The 20295-nt window shown below is 36.9% G+C and overlaps 1 protein-coding gene across 1 annotated transcript in view; it reads right to left on the bottom strand.

Annotated features, from left to right (window-relative positions):
• The window catches only part of PPIL4 (peptidylprolyl isomerase like 4), a 33080-nt gene extending 14604 nt beyond the window's left edge, over positions 1-18476 (bottom strand). Inside the window, exons 1-10 of the mRNA XM_057739356.1 lie at positions 18371-18476; positions 13370-13437; positions 13219-13283; positions 12711-12828; positions 11802-11944; positions 11257-11353; positions 10143-10259; positions 4916-5040; positions 3356-3422; positions 1547-1658 (exon numbers count right to left, since the gene is read on the bottom strand). Of these exons, the coding sequence (XP_057595339.1) occupies positions 1547-1658; positions 3356-3422; positions 4916-5040; positions 10143-10259; positions 11257-11353; positions 11802-11944; positions 12711-12828; positions 13219-13283; positions 13370-13437; positions 18371-18440 (982 nt within the window). The 5' untranslated portion in view covers positions 18441-18476. The remainder of the gene's footprint in view (positions 1-1546; positions 1659-3355; positions 3423-4915; positions 5041-10142; positions 10260-11256; positions 11354-11801; positions 11945-12710; positions 12829-13218; positions 13284-13369; positions 13438-18370) is intronic.
• Between the last annotated feature and the right edge of the window lie 1819 nt (positions 18477-20295).

Here is a 20295-nt window from a genome sequence, read left to right on the forward strand (position 1 = left end):
TTTTATTTTAGAAAAAATCATGAAGAAATTCACTGAAAAGGCATCTTATAAATAAACTATATTGAAACTGCTTTGGAAGGCAGCATTATTTCTTCAGTGGGCAGATGGGTTAGGAAAAAAATTGAGAGAGAAAAAAAATCACAAAACTAGATTCAGAACCTGTTTAAATATGGGTAAAGCTGACCCTGGGTAAATCCCTTCACAAGATTATGCCTCAAGTTCCTTCTCTGTAATGAGGAATTATAATAATATTTATTTCATATATATCCCAAATGACAAAATTAAATTAGCTCTCTGGGAAAAAAGCCCCACAGGAGAGCTACTTGGCAGTACTATGGGACCAGAACTACACTGCATCAGGCCAGCAATTTGTCTATAGTTCCTGAATGTACTTATTTGATTCTTTTGATCACGTAGCTACATGTGGAAAAAAAGAAACAGTTCATAATAATCATGAGAAATACAGTGTTCCATAGAAAGTAATCCTAGAATCCCTAGTAAAATTTAGCATTACATGGTGAATAACTGCCAAAGTTAAACCTTTTAAAAACACTGCATTGGCAATCAAAAACTCATCTTATTTCAGTATACTCAGATTTAACCTTAAATTTGGTATGCCACTACTGGCAGGAATTTATTTGACATATATATGCATATATGGGAAATGTCATATGTATAGGGATAGGACATAGTACACAGAAGAATTAAAAGACTAGAACTTGACTGTCCATTAATAGGACTGGTTTAATAAATTATGATACATAATTCAACAAAACACTGCGCAGCCAACGAAAAGAATAAATTGTCATTTTACACACTGATATGAACTATCTCTTAGATACACTGTTAACTGAAAAATGCAAGGTATAGAAACAGTTATGTATAGCCTGCATCCATTTGTTTTCCTTTTCTAAGGGAAAAAACTATACATATAATATATACATATGTATGATATATAAGGCAAAAACATGAAATTCTAAACATCAAATAAATATATGTATATATGTGTGTATATATATGTAGATATGTATAATTAGATATATTCAAAGAATATATGTGGAAGGTTACAAAAGAAACAGGTAACTGTGGTTACCTCTGGTAAGAGAAACTGGCTGGATGAGGAGCAAGAGTGGAAGGGAGACTTTGTTCTACCACCTTTCCATGGATCTTTTCAATTTTGTACCATACGACAACTAAAACAAACAAACTTTAGAAGAATTTTTAACAGTTTTGCATCTAGAAGACCCAAACCATCAACATCATAATAATTACTGTGGAAACATGTCATGTTTGTGATGGGTAATTATAAGTAATTTATAATACAGTCAAACATAGAAAACATAATCATCATCACTTTAAAATAAAGGTGTACACACTCGCGCGCACACACACCTGCATCTTGGATGCTAGAGAGCAACTACGTAAAATCAAATAGCAGGAGTTACATTCCTGGGCATTTCTAATTAACAGCACTATCAAAGGAGATACATACACACACATACACACGAATGCAAAGCAGAATACAAACAAAGATGAACCAACATACCTTTTCCTTTCCATTTAACCTTTGCAACAGACTGGCTAAAGTCCACGTGTATTCTTCTGTCATCTATAAGTACATTGTCCATTTTGAAGAATGCTTTCTCACAATCTTCTTCCTGATAGTAATCATAAAAACTCAAGCATAAATCTTTACGGAAAAGATTTCTGTAGCTAGAACAAATATTAAAAACACAAAAAGTTTCTTGTTACTAAAACTAAAATTTGAATACTTATTAGGCACCAAATGATGTTAAATGCTTTGCATCTATTATATCAATTAACTCTGATAACAACCCTAGGAGGTTTTATCTATTATTACCTCCATTTTCTCAAAGAGAAAACAGAGATTTAGAGAGGTATAGAGGTTGCTAAAGGTTACACATTTGGCAAGGGTGAGAGCAGGATCTGAACCGAGGCAGTCTGACTGCAGTGCACATACATACACTTATCAACTGTGTTATACAAATCCACAACCCCTTTTACTCAAAACCCAAAAATATCCTGAAAACTGAAAGCTGCTTTTATAAATTTGGTGTTAAAATCCATGTGACAGCAAAACCTGACCTAATGGGAGGCTAAAACCTTAACTTATTCCACTTAATACGAACATTCATTTGTTTTCTCAGAAGTATTTTTGTGATCATGGAATGCTGACCTACAAGAGTATCACGTAATCCACAGATGTGTGCATGCACTCGCGTGCACACACACACACACCATATTACATTTCTAAATTCTGAAAAGTCTGAAATGGGAACAACAGCTATTCCCAAGGGTTTTGGATAATGGATTGTGGGCCTATGATACCAAGGTCCGTGTTACCTAAGAATTCTTCTGTTAGTAACTTCACAAACCCTACATCCCTATTTCTGACATCTGAAGACTAAAAATGACACATTTCAATCCAGCACTGATCAATTTTCTCCTAGATCCATGGAAGCTTATTTTTTGGTCTCCTCACAACTCAACTAGAAACAATTCAAAGGGAAGCAGATAAAAGAACCAGTTATAATCATATTTACTTACCATATATGTCAAGAATTAAACGCGATATAAACTCCAAGGGACAAAGCTTTATTCATCTTTGAATCTACATCATTTAGAACATCATCTAGAACATGGTGGGCAACAGATGCATGTTTGATGAATCTAACTGATTACCCTTAGGAAGGCATAATTCCATCACTGTGCCATTTCCCCAAAGAGAAAGTTCTCAGATACTTTTTTCAGGAGGATGATATTTACAAATACTTAATTTACTTATACCTAAACAATAGTTAAGAAATCTCCTCAAAATTTAGATTAAACACAACACTGTAAATCAACCGTACTTCAATTAAAAATTAGATTAAAAAACATATATGGAAACTCATGCAAAGGACAAAAATATCCAAGAAATCTTCAAGAAGAACAAAGTTGGAGGGCTCACACTACCAGATAGCAAGACATTACAAAGCTATAGTAATTCACACAATTTGAGAATGGTGCAAGGATAGACAAATAGACCATTAGGGAAGAAAAATAGCACTGAAAAATTATTTATAGAATGTGAATAAATTTACCTAAAACTTTAAAATTTTCAAGATACATTCACACAGGTTGAACCTGAACCTAAAGTAAAGGTACATATATTAACATTAACAGATGTCAAATTTATCCCCTATTTGAATATAATAAAGTTATTTTTCTTGGGTGCCTAAAGAAAGGGCAAACATTTTCCAATCTTAGAGACTAGAAAAAGTTCTATGCATTTCCACACTTTAATACTATAGGAAAAAAAATACAAACTTAACATATCTATATTACGACCTACTTTTTCAAATTCAATAAAAGCATAACACAGGGATTCTCCAGTCTTCCAATCCCGGATAACTTCACAACTGAAAGAAAGTTTGGCAAAAAGTGACTTTAAGGAAAAAGCATTTAATTTTACTCTTCAAAAGTAAAAAACAAAGTAAGCCAGTTATTAAAAGGCAAAGTTAAATTCACAGAACTATATTTCTCCAAATTTCTTCAATAATAATTATTTTTTAAAAAACAGTTCACTGGTCTAGAAACTAAACTATCTGGATTCTTCTATAAATGCCCTATCTAGGCCTACAATCCTAAATTCCCAAAACACTGAAGGAAGAATAAGATAAAAATATTTAATTTTCCTTTGGCAAAGGGAAATTACTGCTAAAAATTCTTTTAAACCATAATTTATTTCTAATCCAAATACAGATGAATTACAGATTATCTAATGTCATTGGAGAATAACACACACGTATTCATACATATACACATGTTTAGTAAAGTTATGATTTGGGGTTTTTGAATTTTAATATAAACCAAGCTCAAATGTAATCCCATAAGTCTAGCTATTATACAGAACTATTCCATCTTAATAACCAAGTGAAAGGGCCAATAAGGTGGAATTTAAAGCACCTGCCTTAATCCTTTTTCCTCATATATCTTGTCTCATTTTAAAAACATGAAATGAAACCAGGGATATAAAACATTATGAGAGAAAGGAAAACTAATCACATTATAGAATATCATTCAGCTGTTACAATATTTAGGTATACATTAAAATGTATATACTGAACAAAGATCTAACCAAAATTATGATATAAGCAAAGTAGTAGGTAGAGAGAATTCAGAGGGCAGGATAGAAATAGAGGTGAATCCTCATCTTCCTTAGCAAGAAGTCAGAATGTAATGTCTCCAATTTAAAAATAAGTAGCAGTATAGGAATTATTTTTATAAAGATGATACAAGTGAGAAGAGGAATAAAGACAGGTAGTCTTTTATAGAAAGATTTTTCTTTTAATAGGAAGAATAAAGAATGGCTTCACAGAAGAAAAAACGAAATGAAATTCTAAACATAAAATAATATCTTTAATCAATTACAAAATATTTCCCTTTCTCACCAAAATACTAGCTTCATAGATTTTTGCATTAAAAATACAAGGAAAATTAACCAGAAGAAAAATTTTAGAAAATTTAAATTCAAATTAATTTTGACATAGGTTGCTGGTAATTCTAGGGAGAACTGAAATGAGAGATATTTAAAATATTAAAGAAGAATGCTACAGAACTAGACTTAGACTGTTCCATTCACTTCCTGTTTTAGAGTTGAAAATGTGTGTGTTGGAGTGAGAGAATCACTCAATTTATAATACATACACACACATTATAATATATATACACACATATGTCTACACATACACATTTACATACATGTTTCTCTTCCCTATTGTCCAACAGACTCATCTGTAAAACTCAACAGTATAAAATTCACCTAGAGTTGACAGACTCATCAAAAACGTTATTAGAAAACCACCAACTAACAGCTAGTTTTTCTAAATCTTTCACTAATTCTAGAGACTACCTTCTTATTGGCCCAAATCTTGAGAATATTATCTCCAGATCTTCATCTGTGGTCACTGGATTCAATTTACACACAAACAGCACATTTTCTGGAGGTTTAATATCCGCATCAGGTAGGTCTCCCACCTAAATGATAAATAGATAAGAAATGTAAATTGACTTTATTTAATTCCCATACTAAATACCCTGTATTTAGCCCACAATGCTGATTTCCTGAAAAATCTAAATTTACATTATAAACTGCAGGATCAAGAAAAGAATTTTTAATAGATTTCAGAATTCAAAACTCCACTCTTCCTGACAGTAACCATATTAATAGCCAAAATATTGGGGCTTCCCTGGTGGCACAGTGGTTAAGAATCCGCCTGCCAATGCAGGGGATATGGGTTTGAGCCCTCGGCCAGGAAGATCCCACATGCCACGAAGCAACTAAGCCTGTGTGCCACAACGACTGAGGCTGCGCTCTAGACCCCGTGAGCCACAACTACTGAGCCCACATGCCACAACTACTGAAGCCCGCGCACCTAGAGCCTGTGCTCCATAGGAAGAAAAGCTTGCACACCACAACAAAGAGTAGCCCCTGCTCTCCACAACTCCAGAAAGCCCATGCACAGCAACGAAGACCCAACACAGTCAATAAATAAAAATAAATTAACATACATATAAAAAAAAATTTACCTGACCCCTACTTAGTATGAATACCATGCTTGGCACTTCATATACATTATTGCCAATTCTTAAAACAACCATGCAATTTCCACTTTAAAGGTGAGTAAAGTAAAATTCAAAAAGGTTAAATAACTAACTTGCCCAAGGCCACACAGCTGTAAGCAAGAGCTGGGATTTGAACCCAGGTCTACCTGGCTTCAAAGTCCCAGTTTTATCTCCACTTTTTCTTTTTTTAAGTATTTCATATATTTTTAAAAGCAGTTATGTAAAGTATATCTAAGCTATGAAGCACGAAAATAAAACACACCCACGATGCCCCCAACCAGCTTAAGAACTAAAATGTCCCCTGATCCCATTATCCCTCTGCCTCTCTCACCACAAGTAAGCTTTTTGGTTTTCCTTTTTAGTCACTCCTTTACAGATCTTTAGAGTTTTACCATATAGGTATGTACCCCTAAGTAACATATTGTTTAGTTTTGCTTGTTTTTAAACTTTTGAAAAATACTATAACACTGAATCTAGCCTTCTGCAATAAATAATGTCTGACTCTTTTCCACATTATTGTTCAGTATGGAACACCAACAATTCCTGGATAGTGTTTCTAGATCTTTAATTTCAGCCTCACTATCATCTTCTACTTCAGCCAAACCAACTGCGTAGTCAACCACTGTGCTGAGCTGAGCCTACCACTTCCAACTAAGAACTAGAGAGGGTGACAGTAAGAGAAAACCATGATATGATGATGGTGTTGTTTTCATTGTGAGAAAAGTATATTTACCATGACCCTTTAGATGGGGAAACAATATTCCTTCATACATATATTCAAAAACTCTCAGAGATGATTTCAGGTAACATTATCAGGTAAAGTGTTTCCTCTTGGATAAACACATTTAAAAAAAGAGAGAAATCTTGAAAATCATAAACAGTAAGAAGCAAGTGAGCCAATAAGATCTGCTCAGTGTCTCTGAAGTCTATCAAAAGACAACAGTAACTTATGCCCGGACTTCCTAGGTGGCACAGTGGGTAAGAATCTGCCTGCCAATGCAGGGCACACAGGTTCGATCCCTGCCCCAGGAAGATACCACATGCCACGGAGCAACTAAGCCTGTGTGCCACAACTATTGAGCCTGCGCTCTAGAGCCCGTGAGCATCAACTGAGCCCATGTGCCGCAACTACTGAAGCCCACCGTGCCTAGAGCCTGTGCTCTGCAACAAGAGAGGCCACTGCAATGAGAAGCCCGTGCACCACAAAATGAAGAGTAGCCCCCACTCAATGCAACTAGAGAAAGCCCATGTGCAGCAACGAAGACTCAACACAGCCAATAAAATAAATAAATAAATAAATAAATGTATTAAATAAATAAATAGATTACTAAAAAAAAAAAAAATAATAACTTATGCCCAATAAGCAGTATCACAACATATACAGGGAAGAGCAAATTAGTAAAAATCCCAAAAGGCAACTATAATGGCAGAAATACATCTAAAGGAAGCACAAATGAGGGGAAAAAAAGTTAATGAGTTAAAAAAGAACTTGTTATACTACTTAGTCAAAGATAACTTTAAAATACTACAGGGAAATTTAAAATAATCATAACAGCTATGAAGTTCAAAACAATATTGCAAAATACTAGCTGAACTACCATTACATTACACACAAATAAGAAGAAACTGATGTTCTTAGAAAACAGAAGAAACTTGAGAATTGAAAGGACACAGGATCACCGACTGGAATGGCTACAGTCCAAAACACTGACAACACCAAGAGCTGATAAGGATGTAGAGCAACAGGAAGTGTCATTCTTGCTGGTATGAATGCAAAATGGTAATTCACTTTGGAAGAGAATCTGGCAGTTTCTTACAAAGCTAAACCATATAATCCAGCAATTGTGCTCCTAGGTATTTACTCAAATGAAAAATTTGAGTAAATTACATCAACAAAAATTCTGCACACAAATGTTTATAACAGCTTTATTCATATTTGCCAAAACCTGGAAACAACCAAGATGTTTAACAGGTGAATGGATAAACAAATTGTGGTAGACCCATAGGAAATATTACGTAACAATCAAGAGAAACGAGCTATCGAGCCATGAAAGACATGGAGGAACCTTAAGTACACATTGCTAAGTGAAAGAAGCCAATCTGAAAAGACTACACACTGTATGATTCCAATTATATGACATTCTGGAAAAGGCAAAACTATGCAGACAGTAAAAAAAGATTGCCAGTTGCCAGGAGTTAGAGGGGTGAACACATGGAGCACAGAAAATTTTCAAGGCAGTGAAACTATTCTGTACAGTACATGGCATTTGTCAACACAAAGAGTGAATCCTAATGTAAATTATGGACTTCAGTTAATAATTTATCAATATTGGCCAACTGTAATAAATGTACCACAATAATGCAAGATGCTAATTAAAAAGGTAAACTGTTGGGGAGGGGGACAGGAGTACATAGGAACTCTCTGTACCTCTTGTTCAAGTTTTCGGTAAACCTAAAACTACTCTATAAAATAAATTCTACTTATTAAAAACAAAACCAAAACAAGAATCTACGAGTCCATACTGAAAATGAATATATGATAAGGAGATATAATAAAGAAGTGCTCTTCCTCACAACAGAAGGCAGACTGACAAGTGTAGAAAGAGTGGCAGAGCTGGAAAATCACCACTTTGCACCCATTAGAGTCAAGACTGCTTCGAGCAAGAGTCATGAATGGCTGAGAAATCCAGAGGGACAGTTTGACAAGGAATAAGATATCTGAAGGTCTCAAAGTGCCCTGCTACAGAGGGCTTATTATTTGCAAGAGGAAAACAGAAACTATGCAGTGGAGACACCAGACAGTGGATTACCTTGACCAAGTGATTAAAATGAACACTTTTCAATGAGAGGCAGATGGATATTACCCACCTCCAGATGTGACATCTGAGGACACAATGTCACCCATGTAGTGCACTGGCTATGGGTGTATAACCTGAATATTAATCACAAGGCAACAGAAGAAGCAGGTAAATCTAAATTGAAGAATATTCTATAAAATAAATGACCTATATTCTTCAAAAGTGTTAATGTAATGAAAAAAAAACAAGGAATTCTTCCAGATTAAAGAAACTACAGCAACATGACAACTAAACGCAACAGATGACTGATCATGAGCTGGATTCTAGACTGGCAGGAAAAAAAAGCTATAAAGGATATTACTGAGGTAACTGACAAAATTGGAATGTAGACTATAATTTCTATCAATTTTAAATTTCATGATTTTGATATCTGTACTGTGAATCTGTAGGATAATATTGTTGCTCTTAGGAAATACACACTAATGAAAGAGAAAAGATTATCTGCACCTTAATTTCAAATGATCCCTGCAAAATAATATGTGTGTGTATGTGCATGTACAATCAGAGACAGAGAGGGAGGAGACAGAGACAGAGAGAATGAATGATCAAAGCAGATGTGGCAAAATGTTAAAAACGGGTGAATGTGGGTAAAAGGTTGTCTGCATTATTTTTTATAATTTTTCTGTAAATTTGAAATTATCGGAAAATAGGAAGTTTGAAGAACATGTTAACCCCTCTTATTCTGGCGTAAACTCTCTATACTTTGTTGATGAAAACTCTGATGATAGGCTAATGTTCCTTCTCTTATAAGTCACTTACTCTTGCTGCCCAGGTGCTCAAAGGATTTTTCTTTTAAATCCAGTAATTTTCTTGGAATTTGTCTTGGTGTTGGCTGTTCTGGGTCAATATTCTCAGATAACACAGTGTGCTCACTGAACTGTATATTTTAAAAATTTTTTAATTCAGTAAAGTTTTCTTAAATTATACTCTTTAATATTTGTTCCTTTAGACTAGTGATGCTAACACAAATTTTAAAACAGATAATGAATCTGAAAGTTTTACTATATAAAATGATAGTAATAAAAACTTAACCTTGTAAATCAACTATATTCCAATATAAAATAAAATTTAAAAAAAAAACTTAATTATTATCCACCCATTCCAATATTTACTGACGACCTACTATGTGAAAAGTATATCTATTCCACAAAAATAAGAAATGGAAAAAATGCCTGGTAGGTCAACTAATTAGGTACTGAGTAACTGTTCCCCAAATGACTTCATATTGCTAGTAATACAGAAAACAGTATATTTTAGAGTGTTCAATTTCTGCCCAGGTCTATTTTATCCTGTAATTACTATTCTACTACCTAATCTCAATACTTGAGATGTACAAAGAATTATTCTCTAATATACTTAAAATTCAGCCTAAGAAACTCTTTAAAAATGAAATGAGTATAAACAACTAAAATCCAATTAATAGTTGTAAGCCGGATATCCACTTCCCATTTTTTTAAAAAGACACTTGGCACTATATTAATAGTGGAATCAAATTTGTTGACTTTCATATGTTATTATGTTATACAAAAATTAATCCAGAAAAAACTCTCAGCTAAATTTTTAATATTTTAAGACTATCAAAAAGTCAGAAATAAACTCACAAGTACGTATTAAGTATATTTCTTAATAACTATTTGAACAAAGTAATTATCTTACCATTTCTAATAGAATAGCTTGAGTTTTGGCCTCTTTTTCTGCCTTTATTTCTTCTACTTCTTCAGCCGATCTTCCTTTGAAATCATCAATTTCTTCATCTGCTCCTATTCGACCACTCTGTAAGGCAGAAGTTACTCACATATATACTTAAAGAATAGAAAAATCTAAGAAAACATGAGAGACATTATGTTTTATTCTTAGTTCCATCAAACGTGTTAGAATAGAATATTTGTTTCAAACAAACTTACAAACCTCTGGAAACTTATTTAAATTAATTCAATAATTCTACCAGACTAGGCTTCTAATTTATTTTTAAACCAAAATAAACATTTATATAGGAACTATATGGTATCCAACCAAGTGCTGAATACAGACGATAAATGATCTAAGAAATGAAGCATTAAATCCCAAATATAAAGATAAGTTCAGCTTCGAGGAAGCCTCATATGCAGAAATTTATACCTCAAAAGATCTGAGGGAAAAAGTCTCCATTATGCCACAGAAATTTCTGGGTTCTAGTCTGGCTCAAAAGTATCCCCAGTTGAGGCACTTCCCTGGTGGCACAGTGGTTAAGACTCCATGCTCCCAATGCAGGGGGCCCAGGTTCAATCCCTGGTCAGGGAACTAGATGCCACATGCATGCCACAACTAAGAGTTTGCATACCACAACTAAGGAGCCAGCAAGCCACAGCTAAGACCTGGTGCAACCAAATAAATAAATAGAATGTAACCAAATAAATAAATTAATATTTTTTAAAAAGTATCCCCAGTTGAAAAGTTCCTTCAAGCTCATAATTTAATTTAGCCTTAAAGCTACACTCCTATCTAGAGTTAAGACATAAGAGAAACATTTTCCCAAAGCATTCATATTAGCTTCCAGAGCTAAGGCTGTTTTGGTAGACCAGAAACTGAAGAAAGAATATTAGGGAAATAAAAAAATAGGTAGAAAAATGAGCATCTCCATGGAAGAGAAAAAGAAGTCTAAACTTATCCTAGTATTATTGATCAAGCAAGACAATCAATCTGAACAAATAAGTTTTAATAAGGTAAAAAGCAGACTCTATGCAAAACATTAATATGTATGTACATTCAATCACAAGAAGACTCTACTTACATCTAGTTGTTCCCTTGTAGGTTCTGGTGATCGATCAGGAATTAATAAATCAGGAGGATCATCAAATGGATCATCTAAAATCACCGTATGATTTATCCTTGCAAAAGAAATCCAAGTCAAATGTTACATTTATCTTAAATATCTCTAACGCCAAAAAAACCCCCCAAAACCCATATGCTCTTAAATTTTATTGCACAACGATATTACTAAAGCATACTTTCACAATTAGCATTACTGGTTTTGACTGTTTGATATTATATATTACATTTATTACTCTGCATTACGCTAAGATGTTATATGAATGCCTAAATCAGTAATTTTGTCATATCTCTCAATAATTTGCATTTTTTGAAAGCTAAAGGATTAATAATTCCTCCCAACATAAACATTTATAATTAGCACAAGTATTTTTTAAATAAAGGTCTTCTCTATTATAAAGATTCTTACAGTCTTATATTAATTCACATTTTAGAATTATCCAAAAACCTGTCAAACATCACATATAAAACATTCTAGAACATTCCAACAATAAACTGTAATCATACCTGATATCTTGATATGGTACAAAGTCCTTATCAACAAAGGTCTCATTAATTTTCTTAATTATGTCCATGCCTTCTGTCACCTCACCAAACACTGTATGAACACCATCAAGGTAATCTAGATTATCTCCTGTTGTAATAAGAAACTATATAGAAAGACATAGAATAAATACAAATACATAAATATATATATATTTCAAACAAATCAGTCACAAAAGACTCTACATTAATTGCATGAATTCTCACCCACTTGTTACTAGTACTAAGTAAAAGGCACAAAGCTTAAACATAAAGTAACAACAAATACACAGACGCTCTGATTGTTTAAAATACTTGAACAAACCAAATCTGAGTTTTTTCACATGTAGACTGTGAGGGAAAAAAAGCACCTACTCCAATGGGGCTGTTGTGACAATGAATGAAAGGTGCTCAACATGACCTGTTTTGCAATACGTAATAAATACTGAAAGGAAACGGGCCACACTGTGAACAGGGATGATCATGAATGGTGGGATTGTGGGTAATGTTATTTTCATCTTTGTGCTTTTCTGTATTCTCTAAATTCCTCCCACTGGACATGCCTTACATTTAAAAGAACAAAATAAGGATTTTTTAAAACATGTTTATAGGAGTATGGTTGTTTTACAATGTTGTGTTAGCCTTCACTGCACAGCAAAATGAATCAGCCCTACACATATAGACACCCCCTCCCTTCTGGACTTCCCTCGCATTTAGGTTACCACAGTGCATTAGGTAGAGTTCCCTGTAGGATTTTTTTAACATAGGAAAAACGTGTCATCTTTTTTCTTCTAACAATATCTTTGATTGAAATTCTCTCCTTACTGGATAGTTTACAAAGATGATTTTGTGGGTTCCCTCCAGCAAAACTCATCTCCTCACCCATTTCCTAACCTGAGATCCATGCTGATCACTGCCATTGTTCACCATGGACACAGTGCCTTTCTTCTTGTGCTTAATTCTTGGCACTTTTTCAGCCTCAAAAAAGCTTGCTTGATCACCATACAGTTGACTAAAAATATATAATAATAAGGTTATAAAATAGAGTACACTCAACATGAAATATAGAAGTACTAGGATTACATATAGGGTGCTAGGGTTAACATAGAAGGTTACCTTTTTTTTTCTGGCTTTGCTCATGGCTGGAGGGATGCAACCCGTGCCCCCTGTACTGGAAGGGCAGAGTCTTAACCATTGGACCACCAGGGAAGTCCCTGGTTACCATTTCTTTATAGAAATGCCACTATGACTCAAAATATTCCTTTTTTTTTGCTATAGACATTTATGGAACTTGACGAAAATCCATATTTGAACCATATTTTAAAATGCAGATTGCAATATGCTACTTAACACTGTTAACAGGCAATTCTATTTTTGCTCATTTGAAAATAAAAGAACTTACCCAAAAACTGACTCCCCTCCACGGCCAGTCCCTGTAGGATCACCAGTCTGTATGATAAAATCCCTCTATAATATATCAGATACTTTGTTAATGTAGGGTTTGCTAGATAGTTTCCAATAACAAAGAACATGACTAATATCCACCAACTCACCTGTACATTGTGAATAAGGCAATAATTGTAATATTTTATTTTGCACAACTTCAGGAAATTCAAGCAAGCTGAAAGAAAGTAAACACTAAATTTATCATAGTAGTTCACAGATACATTTTTAACCAAGTAAAAGCACAGTTAGTACAATTTAATTTCTAAACTACCACACAAAAACCTCCCCAAGTGGTCAAATGTCCAAAGCCATTAAAAAAGGTAGTAAGCCTAGAAAAAGGCAATATATTTTAAATTATCTTTTTATCCTTTTTCCTTGGATTTCTTGGGCATCTGAGCTCTACAGGAAACTGAAACATCTGGAATAAGCAATCACTTTTGATGAATTGATTTTGTAAGAGAAAAAAGAAAAACTAAAGAGGACACTATGATGGGAAAGGATCTAGCAGAGTATCTGAAAATGGGTACAGATTATTTACATTAGAGAAAACAAAATATCTAGGACCACTTTTTTTTACAATGATTAAATAAATAGCCCTTCACAAAAATCCATATACTTATCATGTGCCACCTTTTTTATATAAATTCACTCACTTATCCAATGAACACTGACCGAGTATCTTCTAGGTACTTGGCACTGCTGTTAGCTCAAATGCCATTAAATCTTGGTCTGTGCCCTTAACAAGTTCATAGTCTAGTAGAAGAGAAACATACTAACAAGTTCTCAAGGCACTAAGCTAGAAACCAAACAGATGTAAAGATATATGAGGCAGTTCCTGCCCTCAAGGAGCTTACAATAAACTAGGGTCCTTACAACTGAACACAAATAGTTACAATACTGGGCACACCTGATAATACCATTTGTGCACTTAAATAGTACAAAGTTAAAAAGTGGTTTTAAATATGCCACAAGAGTTGAAAAGAGAGATTGCTTTTGGCTGGGGAAATGAGATGACCTCCTAGAGACTTAAGGTGAGCATTAAAAGAACTGGGTTGGCAGAGAGTGGAGAGTGGGCATTTCAAGCTGGGAAGACATGAAACAGCCTGGAAGTGGGAATTTAAATGTTTTGGGGACGGTCCAGAAGACTAGTCTAACTTCTATAATACTCCAGTATCACAGAGGAATGGAAGATAAAAAAGCTGGAGAGGTAAGATAGGGCCAAGTTTTTGGAGGGTACTGAATATCAGGCTCTTGATCATTTTTCTAGAAAAATGTATTTCTGGGCTTATTGTTAAACATGCAGGAGTAGTCTTTTAACTAGAAAACAAAAATAATGAATCTAAGCAATGATCAACAACGGTTGCCAAAACCTTTAGGTGAAAAGCTAATGGGAACACTAACAAGATATATCAGGTAGACGGGCCTGAACCACTAACCAATTTTAATATCACAAGAAGATCCAACCAGACATCAAGTGCCTCCTGAATGTGATGCAGTTGGAAGTACAAACTACATGATAAGAAATATTCTTGCCGAAAACATTAAACCTGAATCTGATCAAGGCTCTAGGTCCAAGTAGCAATTCATGAGAAACAGAAAGGATAGAAGAATATATTAAAAGATACAACAGGGATAAAAATTAATCAAATTCAAAATGAGGAAAATTCTAAGAAACAAATGACCCAGATTCTTTCTCAAAAAATTTTCAAGGAAAAAAAGGGGGGCGGGAGGAACTTACAGAATAAAACATATTTAAGAGATATATCAATATATCAAATATAATATATGGACCTTCTTACAAAACTAAACACACTCTTACTGTACAATTTAGCAAACATGTTCCTTTGTATTTACCCAAAGGAAACTTAGGTCTATGCAAAAACCTGCACACAGATGTTTATAGCAGCTTTATTCATAACTGCCAAAATATGGAAGCAATCAAGATGTCCTTCAGTAAGCGATTTGATAAATAATCTGTGGTACAACCGGACAATGGAATATTATTCAAGGCAAAAAGAAGTGAGATATCAAGCGATGAAAAGACATGGGAGTGGACTTCCCTGGTGGCAGAGTAGTGAAGAATCTGCCTGCCAAGGCAGGGGACACGGGTTCGATCCCTGGTCCGGGAAGATCCCACATGCCGTGGAGCAACTAAGCCCGTGTGCCACAACTACTGAGCCTGTGTACCACAACTACTGAAGCCCACACGCCTAGAGCCCGTGCTCCACAACAAAAGAAGCCATGGCAATGAGAAGCCCGCGCACTGCAACAAAGGGTAACCCCCGCTCACCACAACTAGAGAAAGCCAACCCAGCCAAAAATAAATTAAAAAAAAAAAAAAAAAAGACATGGGGAAACCTAAAATGCATTACTCAGTGAAAGAAGTCAGTCTGAAAAGGCTACATATTGTATGATTCCATCTATGTAACATTCTGGAAAAAGCAAAACTATGGAGACAATAAAAGATAAGTGGTTGCCAGGAGATGGGGGAAGGGGAATGAACAGGCAGAGCACAGTGAAATTATTTTAGGGCAGTGAAATTATTCTGTATGATACTGTAATGGTAGATCCATGCCACTATACATTTGTCCAAACCCACAGAATATACACCACCAAGAGTGTACCCTAATATAAACAATGGACTTTGGGTGATAACAATGTATCAATATAGGTTCATCAAATATACCATTGTAGTAACAAAAGGACAGTATGTACAATGTTACACGGTACCAATGTTACAAACGTGTTACAAATGTATCATTCTGGTGGGAGATACTGACAATGGCAGAGGCCTCAGGTGTTGGGGATAGGGGGAATATGGGAAATCTCTGTACCTTCACCTCAGTTTTGCTATGAACCTTAAACTGCTTTTAAAATATAAAGTTTTAATTTTAAAATTGGGCAGGGGAGTAGCTATAGATTAAAAGATATTTAAGAGGGACTTCCCTGGTGGCCCAGTAGTTAAGACTCTGTGCTTCCATCGCAAGGGGCTTGGTTTTGATCCCTGGTGTGGGAACTATTTCCCAGCGGGGCACAGCAAAAAGAAAAGTTAATTAATTAACTAAGTTTTTTTAAAAATCCAGTAGAGGTGAGGGTATAAACGAAACATGTCTCCACAACTGTTAAATGACGCTAATCATCAGCTCATAAGGGTTCATTTACATGATCTACTTCTGTATGTGTTTCAAGTTTTCTATAATAAAAAGTTTTAAAACAAGAAGGGAGAGAGGAGGTAGGAAAAAAGAAAAATAAGTCTGGATATATTTACTATAAATTTAAAAGTAGTTACACATATAATAAGTAGATATCCAATCACATGCTTACAAATATATACAAACGGGGTGGACTTATGTTTTCAGTGTTCCAAGCTATCTTTGCAGAAACACTGCTTGTCCATTCTGTCCAGTGTTAATTAGGTGAGATAACCCTACCTCCCCTTTAGTTTCTCATAGTTTTATGGAAAAAGGCCCACTCACTTGGCCGGTGCTGCTCCACATGGAGTGTCAAACTCAAAGGAAAGCAAAACCAAGAGATGAAAAATACAATTCCCTATGAGAGCCTGTGACTCTCTGGATCCTGCCATCCTTAAAGCTTACCCCAGTAACATGGGGCAATTATTTTCTTTAAGCCAGTTTGAGTTGAGTTTCTATTGCTTGCACAGAGTCCTAACACAACACATATATTTGCATTACTCAATGTAATGAACCTTTGGTGTAGGCCCTCAAAGTGTCAGGCACTGCACTAGGTGCTCAGGATATAGAGCTAATTAAGGCATTAGCTCTTAGAGTCTACATTCTTGAGAGGAGACCAAGACTTGCAAATAATTCCAGGCCAATAGGTAAATGTGTGATTTACAAAAGACTTGAGACAGCAGAAGAAACCGATCTAACTCTGCTGTGGGACACCAGAGAACTTCACAGAAGAGATCATGCTTGACCTGAGAGTTAAATGATAAGCAGGAAGTCTGCCAAAAGGACAACAGTGGACAGAAACGTGGGGTATGAAAAAGGCTCCGGTGTATGGTTGAGTGCTGCGGTGGGGGGACAGGTAACTGAGTGTGGGATAAACTGCAGCACGTCAGGAGGCGCTCATGGTACCACATTGTAGCTTGTTTCACCTTCTTCCATTGCCTGCATTCCACGGGGGCAAACTAAACTCTCCTGGTCTCCAGGTTCTTACCACTCTGAAACATTCTACACACTGCTGCCGATTATCGTCCTAAAACAAGAACTTTGTCATGCCTCAATTCAGCTTTTAAACCCTTCAAAGACTCTGGTCTTCAGTAGGGTACACAAGGCTATTCACGACCTGACTCGCAGTCTGCCGTTCCACTGTCAAGGCAGGCCGATCTACTTGCTATTTTCAGAAAATTCTAAGCAAACAAGAAAACCCTCGCTCCCACTCATCTTTGAAAGAGATTATTCAAGTGTCTCTGCATTCTTTGCTAGCTTCGCTTCTCCCCGCCCCCAACCAGGAAGAATTACTCCCTCCTCTGGTTTCCATGGCAACTTACACATTCTTCCACCACAACGCGTGAGAAATTAAGTGGACTGCGGTGCCTATTTCCCCCAATGGAAAATCAGACCTTCAAGGGTAAGACGCCCATCCCACGGCTTGGCACCAAATCTCGCATAGTGGGCGATCAATGAGTGTTTGCTAAGGTTGGGTGCACACCTCCGGACAGCCCTTCCTCCATCCAGGAGGGATGCCCGCACTTACTGCTCCAAGCCCATCCTCCCTGCTTTCATCAAGATTTACTGATTACACACCAAGGAATACTGGTTGCGTTCCTCTGACTAGTAAAAAGCAGTAAAACCACAAAAGCTATGGGCATTGCACATGCAGCCTGCATTACACACACACACACACACACACACACGCATTTAATAACCCCAAGCACCCCCCACTCAGACTGGCCAGCACCAGATGCGGAGAAGGGCTGCTCCTCAAAAAAACTTTTCAACCAAGGCCCGCTAAGAAAACAGCGCGGTCGCGGGCACCATCAGCCCAGAAGCTCCAACCAGCCCACGCCGGGGACTGGGCAGAAAAGGCAAAGCGGGGAAAGGAGAGCGCGGCCCCGCCCAGAAGCGAGCGGGCCTGGGCCTCACCGCGCGGCCGCTCCTCTGTGTACAAGTCGATGACGACGTCGCCCAAAGTGGTCTCCAGCAGAACCGCCATGGCGCCCGCTCCTCCTCTGCAACAAGCCAGGGGGGTGACAGGCGCAGCCCGGCGTCATTTACGCCACGCGTCACCCTCGGCGCGACGCCCTTTTACGTCATCCTTTCGGCGACACCGCCCCCTTCCGGGAGGCTCCTTTGGGCGGGTCTGGTCGGTGCCGCGCCCCCGCCCGGCCGCAGTGCGCTGCAGAAGGTCACCGCCCGTTGCGTGGCTCTTTTGAAAACCTTCCTCAGCCCTTGGCAACTGGCGCGGAAGCCTGTCACTCAGAGAGGCTTCTGTGAAGGGTTCGTGCCCCTTTTGTGTCCATCTCAAGAATGGAGTGGACCTTTCTTAAATGCTTCTCAAGCCCCCTCCTTCGTCGCCTCCTTCCCCCGCCCTGTTGGGACAAGTGCTCAGAGTTTCTTAGTCGGTCTCTTTTCATCGCCCTGACTCAGAAACTTTAGGCTTTAAAGGTAGAATCTGCTACCCAGGAAAATGGTTAACAGGGAGTTCTTCCCTGGCTAATCGTGTCTCGGCCGGAGACCATGCCTGTTACAGCCGCAGATGGTGGGTGGGTCCTTAGAGCAACAAGCTAAAAATCGTAGGCTTCAGCCCATATCTCTACTGGTTTTATCAATACTCGCGATGAAATAAGAGAAAACAATTTTAAGGCAAGACAAAAAGTTAAACATAAAAAAATTTTTCTCTGCCCTCTGACAGCCTCCCTCCTCTCTAGTGTGCATCGTGCATCTGCAGTATGCCTTAGCCAGACCTCCCCAATGGCAGAAATACCTGCTCCATCATAAAGATCAACTTTTCTTTTTCTGGGGCCAGCCACATCAGTTCCTTAGAAGATAACATTCCTTTTTTGGTCCTGCAAGAGGTCACGATGACCCACCACTCACCTTACTTGTGCAGACATCTTTGGTGAAATTTATGTACAGTGCTAGTGTATCATTTCCATTAAAGGTAGTGACTGGTATAGAACAGACTGGTCTCATGACCTGGGGAGATACTGGGCTCCAGCTAAAGGAATTTCTTAGCTTCAGCATCCCTAGCTATGTTACTTGTATTCTGCCTATTTTACAAGATTATCTTTTCTTGTGTTACCAAATGTGTGACTGAGCGTCCAATAAAAATAATGATGACGAAGCGACTTGAAACGATTGACCAATTATATAGTTTTATAAGATCAATGATTGTAATAGTATAATGTGGATGTGAGAAGAAGCAACAAGAGGGAATATTTCCTGGACCATAAAAGACTAGTAAGACAAGCAATCTAGGGGCTTTGGCCCTACTGTTAACAGGGTCTAGTTCAGTAATAGCACATTGAGCGGCCTATCAATGAAATCCTCACCCGACCTGGGAATGAGCATTCCTAGCATCCTGGGATAAATTGATCATGAAATGCTTCACAAACCTTAGTTGACATTAAGACATAAAGGGAAGGGATTGTAAAATAATGTTGCCCACCATCCAGGCCTTGCAAGAATCAAGTCATTAGCCACTGCAGTCACTGGCCTATAACACACCTTCAAAGGAATTCAGGGAGAAGATCAGGATAAGGCACTTTGTGTTCTGGGAAAACTGACAGAACTGGCCCTCAGATAGTTAGATATTTTCAGGAGAAAATTTCATGAACCCAGTTTCTTGCATCTTTCCACACTTAGAGGATCACTAAAACCATTGACTAAGTTATTTGTTCTTCTCAAATAGCAGTAATTTACCAAGGTGATTGATTTCATGTATCCCTTCACCAAAATCACATATATGCTGGCCTCTGCCTTTACCTCTTCAGAACAGTTCTCAGAGCTCAATGAGCCACTAGCTCCCAGGTTATAATCCCCAGGTTGGCTCCAATAAAATTTCCCAT

Source organism: Hippopotamus amphibius, chromosome 6 (assembly GCF_030028045.1).
Source record: "Hippopotamus amphibius kiboko isolate mHipAmp2 chromosome 6, mHipAmp2.hap2, whole genome shotgun sequence".
Taxonomy (NCBI): Eukaryota; Metazoa; Chordata; class Mammalia; order Artiodactyla; family Hippopotamidae; genus Hippopotamus; species Hippopotamus amphibius.